The sequence below is a fragment of the Enhydra lutris genome, unplaced genomic scaffold (assembly GCF_002288905.1).
Source record: "Enhydra lutris kenyoni isolate GAN:26980312 unplaced genomic scaffold, ASM228890v2 scaffoldscaffold24, whole genome shotgun sequence".
Classification (NCBI taxonomy): Eukaryota; Metazoa; Chordata; class Mammalia; order Carnivora; family Mustelidae; genus Enhydra; species Enhydra lutris.
In genome coordinates, this window is record NW_019154108.1 from 30,367,822 (window position 1) to 30,382,904 (window position 15,083).

Consider the following 15,083-nt stretch of genomic DNA (forward strand, 5'->3'; position numbering starts at 1 on the left):
ATCCCGTCGGTGAGGGGGGACCCGGGGACACAGCATCAAGCTCTTCTCACAGCAGCTGGCAGATTTTCTACCACCCACAATAACTTAATAAACATCATCGTCATGGAGAAAACATTCTTTCAGCCTCTAGGGAACAGGCTTCCACGTCTAGGGAGGCACGACCCCCCCAGCAGAGAGACAGGACCCAGGCCCCTCTCCTCGTCCTGTGCTGCCCAGAGCCGTGCGTGTCATGACCTTCCCAAGCGGCCAGCACAGCGCCATGGGGTGGGCCATGCTCCTTATGATTTCTGCCAGCCCCAGGATGGGTCGCACTGTCCAGCTACCAAGTGACAATTTCTGGACAGAGAAGTGCCAGCGATCCCCTTGGAAAGCATGTCCTGTAAACAAAAATAGTTATCATAATTACATCAACAAGCAGCCCTTCGTGTGAGAGTACACATCATGAACCTGGGTTTGGCGCTGCCCCGGGCCCACTGGGGAGACAGGCACTGAGCTGATTAGAACGACGGGGAACCTGGGACTCGTCCCGTGGGCATCTGACTCACTGTCTGGGCTCGGGCGGCTGGCTCTGGGCGCTGCTCCCAGGCAGGGAGCTCACCGTCCCTTTCGTTTGGCCCCTCTCCCCTTGAGAATGAGGGGGGCCATCTTCACAGGCTTTGCTCAGCTCAATTTTGCTTTTCATTCTAATGAACATGCAATAAATCCCATGGAAACGAGCAATGTCTTGTCCGTGCTTTCACTGGATTACACCTGTTACTCACTGAGGAGAAATTCAAGGAAAGGCCAACGCTCTCTCCTCACCACAGGGATGTCATCTTCATAAAAACCCTTCTCTGATGCATGGACCCTTCCCCCACAATCTGCACATTGAAGTCCTAGGCCCCAGTACCTCAGAACGTGACTGCATTGGGAGAGAGGGTATTTAAGGTGGTCATTAAGGTAAATGAGGTCATTAGGCTGGGTTCTGATCCAATATGACCTGCGTCTTTGTCAGGGGATGCGTGAGGACACACAGACACATAGAGGGACGACCATGTGAGGACGCAGGGAGGTGGCTGTTGGCAAGCCGAGGGTCAGCCTCTGAAGGAACCGGCCGGCCTACACTTGATCTTGGACTCCCAGCCTCCACGACTGCGAAGAAATGAATTTCTGGCGTCTAAACTGCCCAGATGTGCCAGGCCTCACGACTAACACAGGTAGAGGGCACCGCACCTTCTGACAAATCTCGTCAGCCAACCTGCCCCCAACAGTCTCTCGAAATTGCGAAGATGCCTTTGGTCTGAAGCTCTCAGCCTGCACTTGACTTGGAGGCCGGGGACCCGCTGAGAGGGGCATGCGTGCGGGACCCATGGGCGCAGGGACAAATGTTGGGTGCCCTGGGGTGGCAACCTGGCGCCTCTGAGGGCCACAAAGGCAGGGGACTGTCCTGTGAAGCATGGACATGGAAACACGAGGACTTCCGGAAGGATGGGAGCCTGGGAGTCAAGCCGGGTGACTCCACACACACCACCATGGGTGGGGGCCACGGAGGAACTACAAGGCCACCCGCCAAGCGGTCCTGGTGGCCTGCTGCTCGCAGGGAGAGCGCTGAGCGGGGAGCCAGGCGCCCAGACCACCGCGCCCACCGTGCTGTCTACTGGGGACAACCAGCATGTGCCTCTGACTTTCCCCTTCCTGCCCTCACTGCCTTCCTCTTCAAGTCCTGACGCTTGGCTCACAAGATGCTTTATGAATTAACAGGAAACAACCAGACATCGGTGTAGTTGGTGTTCCCAGCATGGAGAAAGCATCTGATAGCATGGTGGCCGGGATGAACGTCCAGCTCACCCAGGGAGGGAGACAACGGCCCTCGAACTGTCAGTGGCCCGTCCTGTTGGCATAATCTGCGGGCAGAAGCCCGGCTAAGTGGCTCCTTTCTTTGCTTCCCGCCGGGACACCAGCGGTCCTGACACCACTTGATGTGGATGCCTGGAGCGCACTTGCCATGGTGAGGTCCCCGAGCAAAGACCACAGTAACAGAGCTGTTCTCGCTGTGGGCTCCCCGCCCACCTCCCTGCTCTCTGACCAGCAACCGTTGTCCTCCACGATCCCAGCAACACTTGCACCATCTGGCAGACACAGAAAGGGAACGGGATGGTTCTTGTGCCCCCTGTGGTGATGGCATTCTGTGTTTGTAGAGCCCGTCCAGGTAGCCAGTGCATTTCCCTGTCTACCGCCGGCTTATCTGTATGAAACAAAGCTCCACGTGTTTTGTAATTGTCTGTGTGCCATGGACACGGCTTAGGGATCAGAGCCAGTGAAACTCTGTGCTGGAGGAGGACCAAGGCCCCGAATTGCTTAAAGAATCACAAATCCCACATACGTGGTGAATGCAGCCAGCACGGCAGCGCGGGTAACCCGGGGGGCGGGGGCAGACACGTCGGGAGCATGGGACTCGGTTCCGCACCTGCTGGGAGCCCCCAGCAAGGCTCATCTGAGTCCTGGGGGTCTCTGTGTCAATGCAGGTCAGGGCTGGGATCTCACTGTACAGATGGGCAGAGCCCAGGCGTGCCACAGGGAACAAGGGACCATGAGATTTGGGGAATATTGGCACATTCTGGGACCTAGAAACATGACCCAGAAATGTTTCTTGCTTTTTCAGCAACTGGGCAAAGGGCAAGAAAGGCTGTCTGGGAGGGTAAGCCTTTGGGTGTTGCGGGGCAGGCTGTGGGGGGCGGTTGTTGAAAACAGGAGGTTTTACTACTCATCACATTGTGGGAAATGGGGCTTCTGGAAGTAAAGCTGCACTGAGAAAAACAGGCTGTGTGCAGACTCTGTGTGGAGCCCTCCCCCCAGGGTGACCCTCTCCTCGGAAGCAGGCAGCAGGCAAGCCCTCCTCAGGTCCCGTGGCCCCCACCCCCGCTGCCCACAGCACATTCCTGCCCTTACTCTGCCACATTTAGGGAACCGCGGCGCTCTCACTCACACCCTGAGGGACGTGCCAGGGCGTGCCACCCCCCCCCACGCCACTTCGCCAGAGCTGGGCTTATCTTCCAACTCCGAGATCAGCAGCCTCGCCCCAGGGGCTCCCCAAATCCCGATGCTCAGGCCATGTCCCACACCCACGGGACGGACTCTCTGGGGGTGAGGACCCAGGGGGTCCCAATGGGCAGGCAGGTTGAGAACTGGCGCTCAGACCCCATCTGCTACCATGCTCACGCACCGGGCATCGAGGGACGCTCCACAAGCAAAGCACGTCACACCTGCCACCGGCCTCTCTGGTCCCGTCCCAGCCTTAATTCCACACTCAGCAGACAGAATTCCGCTATAAGCCATTATGTGGCCGCCAGGCTCCAGTGCCCTGATCCATTTAGCTAATTAACGTAAAGCAGACACCGCACTTGACAATGTGGTAGGGACACAAATTAGGAGGGCATGATCCCATCCTTCAAAAATACAATTATGTAAGACGTGTGTACACACAACTATAACATAAGGTCCCATGTGGTTGGGGCTTTGGGAGACTCTGAGGCAGGAAGTCAGGAAAAAAGCAAGACCCCTTTTAGCTGGACTGAGCGTATCTCCACAGTTCTCTCTCTCTCAGTCTCTCTCTCTCTCTCTCTCTCTCTCTCTCTCACACACACACACACACACACACACACACACACACACATCCATCCCCCTCAGCACATGACACCAGGCCATGGGTACAGCAGCTGCTAAATGGTTTCCAGTCAAATGAATGAATCCAGTCAGCTCAGTGCCCGCTGGAACCTGCCAAGCCAACATCCAGGAGGCCTTGGCCCCCCTCTCCAGCCCCACGATGCACAGGCTTCTCCAGGTTAGCACCAGCACCCCAACCTCCAGGACCCCGTCTCTCCCCACCCCACCCCCACCTCTGCCTGGCAGGGCCCCTCTCCCCACCTCATGCAGTGCATAACCGCGGCCATGAGCTCTGAGCTGGTGGTCTGCTTGACCGATTCGAGTCGAGATCTCTCCTTTTCCCTGGAACAAAATCCCTGCTCTTTGGCTGATCCCCCCCAAAATAAGACCAGCTGTGTCTACTTGCCTAAGATCTGGCCAATGAGTTAAGTGGAAGATCTGGCCCTATCCCCTCTCCTCCCTGCCCCCGGGGCTTGAAGGGACACCGTGGTGTGACACCCCTGCAGACTGCATGGACAGGCAGTGGGAGTTTGGGTCCCCAGACGAACCCTTGGGACAGAGTCTCCTCCCACCACACCCCGTTCTGGGCCGGGGGAGCGTCCCCGGCAGTGAGCGCCCTGTGTCCTTCACTGCCAGTGGCTCCCACACTCATTACGCGCTCCTGCCTCCCACAACCGCAGCACTGGGAATTCCTTTTTACATTCAGGAGAGGAGAGTGGGGTTACAAAAAGCAGCCAGTGAATGGGCGACTTCTCACGGCAAAACCACTGGCTCCGTAACTCCACCTAGAGCCTCAGACTGTGAGACAGGCCTTGCCAACAGCCACAGGGAGGGCGTCGGCTTCCTTTTCTGGTCCACACGACTGTGGAGACCAGAAGGGAAACCAGGTGCTTGTCACTCTTGGTCGGTGGCCTGCAGAGATGGGTCCCTTGTGTGCGGTAAGAAACTAGGGAAGGCATAGAAAGTTACCAGCTCCCACAGACGGGAGCAGCAAGGGAGAAAGGGCATGGGCGTGGGCTCTGGAGCCAGATCCAGGAGCTGGGTGACCTTACCACCTGCTGGTGACCATCACACTACCTATTTCACAGGAGATGCCACTTGTGGCCGTCTCAGGGTCCCTGCACAAACCCGCTGAGCCTGCACTTCCCAGGATGGGGCATATGTATGTGACTGTGAGTGTGCGTGGTGTGTGCAGGTTTATATGACTTTGACTGTGCATGTGTGTGCACTTGTGAGCACAGTGCCTGTGTGTGTATTAGCCTAGTCAGCTGCCCACACCCTCTGCACAACATGGCTTTGTTGGATGCATACATCTACATGTACATAAACAGAGAGATTTGCAGCGACTTGTTTGTGTAACGGCTGGGGAAGTCCCAGTTCTGCAGGGTGGGCCCACAGGCCAGAGATCCAGGGAGGCCCCATGTTGCAGTTGAAGTCTGCGGAATTCCCTCTTGCTTGGAGAGGTCAGTTTTTTTTTCTTTGAGGCCTTCAACTGATTACACGAGGCTCACGCTCATTGAGGAGACCAATCTTTTTTATTCAAAGTTCACCAATGTAAATATTAATCTCATCTGCAAACACCCTCACAGATACATCTAGAATAATGTCTGACCACATGTTTGTGGGCATTCAGGAATCCATACTTTCAACAACCTCCCCATGGTGATGTGAAGCCCTGCCAAGTTTGGGGACCACTCTCATTGAGGCACCTTAAGGTCACTGCCGGTTTCCGGGCTCTCCCTCCACCTCCACAAGGGTCGCTGGCCTTCCTCAGTGGAGTGGAACCAGTCTTCCACACGTGGGGCCTCGAAGACGTTCCCTCCACGCAGGGCCAAGGACACAGTGAGCCGGGGCTGCTCCTCAGGTCCAGGGCTGCCTGCCGATGGCCACCCTCCCTGGCTCGAAGCTCATCTCTCCTTCCCCTCTTCTGCAGCAGACACAGTTCTCCAGACCCTGGGAGCTGCTTGAGAATCCCCAGGACATCTGCCAACCACTCAAATCACCAGAAACATCTCACTATGTCCCTCCAGCGTGGCTGCCCACAGACGCCCATATGGGGCATTATCCAATAACAGAGCAGAATACTCCCAGGCAGCACATCCAACGGTCCCGCAGATCTGTCTCCTGCTTCAATCCTGTGCCTCTGCAACCAGCTAACGCCTTATTTTGAGTTTCTTGCGACCCATCAGCCATGAGCTCCCAGATGCGTCAGAGTCATCCCATGGACACGGACGCCACTGTCGACCTCTTGGTCCACCCGTGGGCCTCTCACTCCCACACCCACCTCTCTCCAGGCTTCTATTTGCACCGGAAGGACGTGGCTCTGGAGGGTGTGGGCCACTTCTCCCGCGAACTGGCTGAGGAGAAGAGTGAGGAGAAGTGGACACTGAGCGTCCCTGAAAGGAGAACCAGTGTAGCCATGGGGTCAGACCCTGGACACTGCGGAAGCCACCTGGGTTCTAGAGAAGAGTCTGCACGGGACCCTTGTGGGGTCAACATGCCTGGGTTCTGCTTACACGGACCCCCATCTCTGTGACTTCCCAGATGAGCAGATGATCTCATCCAGAAGCCGGGCGGCCCCCAGGCTAGACTGGGCAAGCATCTCTTTGAAAGGCTTACCCTCAGGCACGATGAGGTGCCTCTGGAGCCCCATAGCCCTTGGGGCCCCCCAGTGGACCCCCATGTTGAGCTTGTGCCTGAGCCTCTCCCTGTAGCCATGAGGCAGCTTTTTAACCCATCCCCAGGGCCCTCACCCAAGCCCTAGACCACATGGAAACAATAAAGCTTTCTGTAGCAGAAAAGAAAAGAAAAAAAAAAACCCTCCCAAGACCTCCTACAGCATAACTTCTGGAAGTGGTTTCTAGCAGAGCATCTTAGAAGACCTCCACCGGGGACAAGGGGTGCACCTGGGGGACTCAGTCGGTTAAGTGTCTGCCTTCAGCTCAGGTCATGATCCCAGGGTCCTGGTATCAAGCCCCACGTCGAGCTCCCTACTCAGTGGGAATCCACTTCTCCTCTGACCCTCCCCCTGCTTATGCTCTCTCTCTCTTTCAAATAAATTTTTTAAATCTTTTAAAAAACAAAAGATCTTTATGGGGGATTTTGACGCATAAAGTGGTCAGGAACCACCATTCCCACTAATAATAGACACAATAAAGCAGTGCATTGTTTACCGCTTCCTGACACAATGCTCGCACACGATTTTGCACAAGACAGATCGCAAAACTTTCCTGCCAGTGGTAAGTGTCCTCCGTGGGCAGTAAGTGGAAGTCCTGGGTGTAGCATGCACCCTGGAGAACAGCAAAGCCGTGCTGCAGTGTTGGGAGGGTGCTGGGTGGCTAACTAGGCTCACTCACTAGCTCAGGAACACGTTCACAGCCCTAGCCTAGAAACATGCAGGATCCAAGTCCATGTCACGGATCTACTGCCGATTTCTGCACATGGCTGGCTTCCAGGGCTGCTTGCAAACAGAACCACGGAGAAGTCCTTTAAGACCCATGGCACAGATGAGGTCACCTCTTTGGGGGAAGTGAGCTAAGACCTCTGTACAGTTGTCATGACAAGAAGAACAGGCAGAGATGCGAGTCCCCTGCAGACGGTCAGACTGCCCGTGTCTCCTGCATCTACATGAACAGACCACTCACTTTGCACCAGAGAAAGGGAAAGGCTAGTTTTGAAATAACCAAGAATCTTTTCCACAACTCTTGACAGGAATTGCAGACTATAAACATGGCAGCCTCATTCCCAGGCCTAACAGATGTCAAGTGGGTGAGGGATTATAGCCTGGGGGGAAAGACAGAACTCATGCGGAGGAAATGCTATTCACAGCGGAACAGCCACTGGCACAAGGTAGGGATTTACCCATCCCGGTGCCCTGAGCTCGGCCCCACAGAGGCATTAGTGATGTGGTCCCTGCCCCAGAGAGCTCACAGCTGGGTCCCCTTCGGTCCAGCCTTGGTGGCCTCAGACTCTCAGAGAAGGGCCGTGGCCATGCCAGTTAAGCGGCCCAGACATATAGCACTGATGTCATCTCACCACTAAGCCCTCGGGTCTCAGTTTCCCCATCTGAAAATGAGGGGTCTGGCCAGATGAACTCGAAGGTCAATTCCAGGTTTAGAATTTCATCCCCTGGTCATATACCAAACATCAGCCTCAGGTCCCACATTGTGCTAAAATCCGGGGTCCTGAGAATGAACGAGACATTGGTGTCTACACACCACAACTTTTTTATCCATCCATCCATTGATGGACGCTTGGGTTGTCTCTGCAACTTGGCTACTGTAAATAATGCCATGACGAACACAGGGGTGCACATGTCTCCCTGACTTAGTGTTTTCACTTCCTTTGGATAGATAACCTGAATTAGAATTGCTGGACTATAGGGCATTTCTATTTTTAACTTTTGAGATTCCACCATACTGTTTTCCAGAGCGGCTGCACCAGTTTGCATTCCCACGATGGGCACGAGGGATCCCTTTCCCATATATCCTCGCCAACACTTGTTATCCTGTGTCTTTTTGATGCAAACTCTTCTAACAGGAGTCAGGTGATGTCTCCTTGTCCAGACCCCTGAATCTTAATCCCCTTCATACAGATATGTGGTAGATTGAATTATAGTGCCATTATGGTGCCAATGAACAGCCTCACTATATCCACACCGTTGCCTGTAAGTCTGTAGTCCCTCCCACTACTGCCCTGCGTTAGGGAAGGTCACTGAGAGGACATGATCAACGGTTGACCTGTGAGGTGGACCCTGGTGATTAGGTCTCACTAACCCTTCCCCTGTCTTTGGAATGTGGGTCCTGCTGTTTTCCCTGCTCCCAGGAGCTCCCCCACCCCCGGGATAGCCTTCAGACAGATGTGGTGCTGGGACTATGTGAACTGTCCATGGGACTAAGCCCCATTAAGGCTCTTTACAAACTTCTAAAACTCGGTGGGTGGATGCAGAGATCTACTCATCTTGTGGCTTCCCAAGACAAGCCCCACCTGTCCATCCCCTCACTTGTGAAACTGGCCACCTGCCAACCGGAGCGGCCTGCCTTTCTTCTGAGGCCCTCACTGCCCTCTGCTCACACCTGGGAGGCTCCGGAGGCACTTTCAGACCAATAACCTGGCCTTGGTCATGTGACTCGCTTCAGCCAACAGGACACCGGTAGATCTGATGCAAATCGAATCTTGAAGTGTTTCCAAGTCTCCCCCAGCTTCTCTGTGACACCACAAGAAGGGCTTGGGCACGTGCTGGAGGACCAGGAAGGAGCAGAACAACCCCTTTTCCCCTTAAGCCCGACCAACATGGGGGGAGCCAACCGGGTGATCCATGGACCCACCAGAAATGGAAACTGGCTTAATCCTCTATTATCATCATAATGAAGAACTCCAAAAGACAGGGCCAACCAGCCTTGGGCCAGAGGAGTCAGAGCTGCTGCAGGGTCCTCTGCGGGTCCTGCCGTGGCCTTGGGAGCAGAGGGAAGCGAGGACAGGGCTCCTGCTCCCCCTGCCACCCGACTTTGGGCTCAGCACCTCCGTGACAGCACCCCTGTTCACACAGCACGTAAAATGTTCCATCTTCCCCTCTGACTAATAAGGACTTTGCCACAGAAAGTGACTGGAAATACATTATACATGAGACACAGTTTCTGAACTGGTTGCAAGTGTTGTTCCAGGATATTTTTACTTCTCTTCAAACAATCCCTTCAGGGGTGAACTAACCTAACAAGAAGTTAAATGGAAATAGAAAAGAGTCTTGAAGGACTCCACTGGGCCCCATCTTAACAAGCCAGCCCAGGACAGAGCCCCCTCGGCCCTCTGTGGCTTCAGGGTCTTATATCTTCCCTTGAAACAGCCGAGCGATGTTACCGGAGCTCAGGTCCACACGGTGCATGTTTCAGAAAACCAACAATTTCCCCAATTTGGGGATTAAAAATGTGGATTCTGATCAGACCTGTCTTCAGATTCCAGCTCCACCGACCTGGGAAGCTTGAGACCCCGGAGGTAAACGTCTCCACGCCCTAGCTTCTCGTCTATCAAATGGGGCTCCAGTTCATTCTTTTAAAGGCAAACAGTGGTCACTCAGGAAATGTAAGCAGCTCTCAGACCCGTCACGCTTTAGACACCCTCCAGCCAACAGAGAATTCAGATATGGAAGATTTCTGAGTCAAGGATGGCATGTCTACGGTCACTGAGTTTGCGTGCCCCTTTTCACTGCATTACGTCTCTCAAATAAAATACACCACTCCCTCCAGAACCCCGCAGGAAGAACTGCACCAGCCACCAAAAAGGCTGGAAATCAAGTCAGTCCCTTATGGCAGGGATTAGAGAAAAAGGACCATCTTCACTCTTCTTCCAAGTAGCTAATGCATGACAAACATTGTGATCCCAAGCGATGTGGGTCTTTCTCTCGGTTCCAGTCCATTAATGCATTAAGTAGCCTCCTCTGAGGTCAAAGAAATGAGGGCAGAGTTTGAAGCCTTCCATTTATAAATGTGTAGAGTCAGCAAACGGCTGATGTCTACAGGCACAGGACACAATCACTTTTTTAAAAAAGAATCTCCCCCTTATGTAAGTAGCACATGCTTACAGCGTCAGTGAGCCATTGCCTTAATAATACTGCATAACAAATCATTCCTAAATTCAGTGATAATCAGTCATACTTGCTCGTGCATCTAAAGGTCGACTGGGGGTCACCAGATCCAGTGGTTGTGGCTCTGAGCTCCAGGTACGCTGGGGTCTGCCTCTCAGGCTCCTTGCACCAGTGGGTTGGCCTTGGTGGTGTCAGAAGTTCAAGACAGCAGGGACACCCAGGACTCTGAAGACAGCAGCACACATGGCCGGCCCAACATGAGTGTGGGGGAGGGGAACTGCGCAATCACATGGGAAGGTCATGGGTACAGGCAGGGCTAGCTTCAGGGACGGGACCCGTGCAGACACACATGACCCCACTGACACAGGAGAGGGGGAAGAATTGGGAGCAACAGTGTGATCTTCCTACTCGCCAAATGCGCTCTGTGCTGAAAACAGGTCCTAGCCGCTCCCCACCTCCTCCAACCCTGCTGGCGGGACCTCATCGTGGTCCCAGGGGACCTGGGATTCACAGCATTCAGGTGTACCTCACCCCATGCCACTGTCTCCGGCCCCGCAGGTGTGTTTCAGGTAAGTATGAAGGGGGAGGGGCACAGGTGGTCACTAGTGGTAACACGCGTGGCCTTAAAACCACCCTGTTCTTTCCAGATTAAAACCTGGCACACCCGCCCCCTCCCACCAGCCTGATTATACCCCAGGGAACTCGACGCCCCAGCCCCCCAGCCCCATCCACTCCTCCTCCTCCTCCATGTCCCAGGGCAACTGCTCAATGGAGTGGGGGAGAATTATCCACCCTCCAGGGATTTTTAGAACCACAAATATCAGAAACCCACAGCGTGGTTGGAGATGCGCTTGTGGAGTTTGGGGGGCAAGTTGGAGATACACCTAAGTGTCAAAGCCAGAAGGGACATCCCAAATTCTGCCGCTGAGTCCCTTCCCCCTCGGGCAGGCTCAGCCAACACAAAACTGTCACAGACTGTTGTCTGACTTGGCCCGAGGAAGGTGACATTTCATGGGCCCCCGGGGACAACCAAGTCCAGGCTCTGATGAGCCCCGCTCATGAAGCCCGCTGCCTCTCACACTCCTGCCAACCTCGGTCTCCATATCAGCTCCTTCCCTCCAACCCTTTCCTAAAGCTGGAGACACAGCTGCCCCCCTCCCCTGGCAGGTCAGCCTCCTCCCCCCAGGAGCCTGTGATGAGTCCGGCTCCCAAGCTGTCCTCCACCACGACCCATGGAGCCCGCGTCCCGCTCCAGCGGGAGAGCAGCATGTGAAGTGGCTCTTGCCACGGAAAATGAATCCCACACGTACATTGACACGAGAATCCTACAGTTCAGACAATTACCCGGAGAACACATTTTCTGATAATTAGAGAGCTAAAAACGGATCCACTTTGAAAATCCCTTCCTTCCTCCCCAGAAAGCTGAGGAGGTGGTTTAGCAACATCAGACGCGGAGATACATCACATTCTGGGTGTTTGGGGGACAAGTTCCAAGAAATTTCTTGGAAGGTATATTTCCCAGAAGGTGGCGAGGCTAACCAGACCTGCTGGCCCTCCCCACGTCCCCGGCAAGGGCTCCAGCTGGGGAGGCCACCGGCCGTGGGCCACCTCACCTGCCTCGGCACTGGGCATGCACCCAGGGGTGTCACAGGGCACTCCCGGCAGCCACCAAGAGTCAGGTGACACGAGGCGTGGGGCAGCTCAGAGGCGCACACACCTGTATCCTCTGGCTGAATCTCAGAGCAGGTGCACAGGGAGGGCTCTGTTCTCACCGCCCCCGAGTTAGAGTTGCACCGAGGGCTGGATGGATAATCAGGGGCAGGGGCAGCCTCCGGTCACAGCAGAAGCCTGCATACCCCACCGCCTCTCCCGTGGAAGGGCTCAGAGCTGGCAGGGAGCAGACGCAGGTCAAGTTACCGCATAGACCCCAAGGAGGGCAGCAGGAGCGGACAGGGTAGGAGAAGCTGTCAGTTAGGGACCTGCCGGGTCGATGGCAAATGCAATAAAGAGTTACATGTGATTTTAAAAATACAAATCTGATGTAAGTAGTAAATGTAGTAAAATATAGTAAATGTACATGTTTCAGGCTCTGTTCTCAAGCAGCACAGGACACGCAATCGGGAACAGCTGTGATACCTAAGAACTTGAAGTCAGTGTTTCCTGTCCTCATGTGTCTACCATGGGCCCTCCTCCCTGATGTTTCCCGCTAACAAGGAACAGCATCTGCATTCACCAGACAGAGGCCATGGCATGGCAGGGAAGGACCACATGAAAAGGACAAGAAACCAAAAAAGGTACTTGGAGTGTGTTTCCTGGAACAAAATGCCTCCATCTACTGTTGACAGAAACTTATGCAAACTGTATGTAAATTTGCAAATGGTAACGCTAATTCCCGCCCAGCCTCTGTTCTTTCATGGCCTCGGCTTTGACCTTGGGCTATAAGGAGGAGCCTGGCCCAGGCAGCCACTTGCCACACTGTTCAGCCAGAGTCAGTGCTGAAGGATGAGCCAGACTCATGAGATGGGTATGGATTATACCCTGCAGGAGAATCCGGGAGGCATATTCAGGACAGAAGGAGGGGAGGAATCGTGACAGACACTTAGGGGTCAGACTGGAAGCTAAAGGGGTTACTGGTGTCCAAGATATGATGGGGGAAAATAACTGACAAATTCATGAATTGCCCTTAAAACCAAATGTCATGTGTTCTCTTACATCATCCTCTACTCTGGATTGCTAATATTTTTCACATGTATTTTCCTTATCTGACCACCTCTCCCTGCTGCAACCCACCAGCTGGGGAACTCTACCGCACCAAGGGTCCAGGAAAACATGAATGGACAAGTAAGTAGCTGGGAAAATAAGTAACTGCTTCATTAAGCTCGTTCCTCCCATGAAAGGCGCCATTATGGAAGTAGAGAAAAAAATTCAACAGAGCGTGGTTATTGTCCTCCATTAATGTTGGCAGAGTAGTTGTTTCTCTCCTATTCACCTAAGCCTCTGGGTTGACGGGTGGCTTCCCCATGTCCCATGTGCTTTGGACAGAGACTGGGGATGTCCTTTGGTTCCAGGCAATGGGCTCTGCTTCCTCGACCTGCCAGCAGCTGTTCCCCGCACTTTGCCACAGAAAGCAGGCACGGGCCTGACTGGGGAGCGGCAGTCGCTCTGCCGCAGGGCCTCCCTGGTTATGTCACAGAGGCGTGGTAAAAACCAAGTGTGAGTTGCACGTGCACACGTGACCATGCGTGCACATGTGACCATGCGTGCACACATGACCGTGCGTGCACACGTGACTGTGCATGTACATGCAGGCTTCCCAGACACACTTAGGGCCACTGTGACTGACCACCCATCCATTCACAACAACTCTCCCAATGCTTGGCTCCCCCTTCGACAACACTTCCCGTCCCGGTTGTAAAACACTCCCAGTGACACTGTCCATACAAAGCTGAGTGGGAGGCTGAAACCTCAAAGGAAACCCACCATCTAGTTTAAAACTTCCCTGAGCGCAGCGCCAGCCAGGAACAAAGGCTCCGAGGGAACCTGAGCTGGAAATGTCATCCATCATCACATGAAAGAAAAGAACCTCTAAGTCCAACCAGAGGGCACCTGCAAATATCCAGCACTGCCTGTCACTTTGATTGATGGCCACCCTTCTAATGAGCTCCTTTTATCTCTGGAGGTTTCCAACCAACATAAGGCTCCCTTGCTCCCCCCACCCCCTCCCCTGCCATTTGCCTTTTTGGGGAGACAGAGCCGGAGCAGGCACTGAGCCTCACTTGCCCCTTCCACTGGGTGACCAGCCATGCCCATGGGACCATCCATCCCCAGGCGTGGAGCTCCCGCACTGACCTTTCTCAGGAGGAAGCAGATGCGCTCGATGTTCCTCAGCCGTTCCCTCTATCGGGGTGCACAGGAAAGAAGAAGAGGGGAGGTTAGATGCTCTGCTGAAGGAACGTGAGCAGCCCCCACAGTCAGCCCCCTGGGAGAGGAGGCAGAACCCCCCTGAGGCCTGCAGGCTCCCACCCAGCAGCTCCTAACCAGAGTTTTTGCTCATAGCACTCAATAGCAAAACCAACAAACAACAACAACAACCAAAAAACACAAATAATCCAAATGAAAATGTGCAGAGGATCTGAACAGGTATTTTTCTAAAGAAGACATACAGCTAGCCGCAGGTACATGAAAAGGTGGTGGTCACCGACAATCAGGGAAATGCAGATCAAAACCGCAGTGAGCGCTCACTTCACGCTTGTCAGAATGGCTGTTACCCACAAGACAAGAGACAACAGGTGCCGCTGAGGATGTGGAAGACAGGGGACCCTCATGTGCTATTGCTGGGAATGGAAATTGGGGTGGCCGCTATGAAAACATTCGGGAGGTTCCTCAGAGAGTTAAAAAACAGAACTACTGTATCATCCAGCAATTCTACTTCCAGATGTCTCCCTGGAGGAGATGAAGTCACTGTCTGGAAAAGGTATCTGTACCTCTGTGTTCGTGGCAGCAACATTTATAATGGCCTGAGCGTCCCTGGATGCACGAATGGGCAAGGAAAATGTTGTGTATGTATACATAAATACACACCATAGCGTACTACATTACAGTAGACTCTCACACTCACGGTACGCACACAAGAATATTACTCAGCCATAAAAAGAAGGTAATCCTGCCATTGCCAAGTGGACCCTGAGGGTTCAGTCAGCGAAATAAGCCCGAAAAAAACAAGTACCCTATGATCTCGCTACTACATGGAATCTAAAAACAAAACAAAACAACAACAAAGCAAACTCACGGAAAAGGAGATCAGATGTGTGGTTATGAGAGACAGGGAGCAGGGGAGAGAGAACTGGATGGAGAGGGTCAA

General features: G+C 53.8%; 1 protein-coding gene across 2 annotated transcripts in view; it reads right to left on the bottom strand.

The window, feature by feature from the left end:
- The window catches only part of LOC111150890 (cornichon family AMPA receptor auxiliary protein 3), an 89,495-nt gene that overhangs the window by 23,944 nt on the left and 50,468 nt on the right, over positions 1-15,083 (bottom strand). The window contains exon 3 of one of the 2 annotated variants that reach the window (XM_022508571.1): positions 14,072-14,119. The exons of the other annotated variant lie outside the window; for it this stretch is intronic. Coding sequence (XP_022364279.1) covers positions 14,072-14,119 — 48 coding nt within the window. The remainder of the gene's footprint in view (positions 1-14,071; positions 14,120-15,083) is intronic. 2 annotated transcript variants of the gene reach the window in all.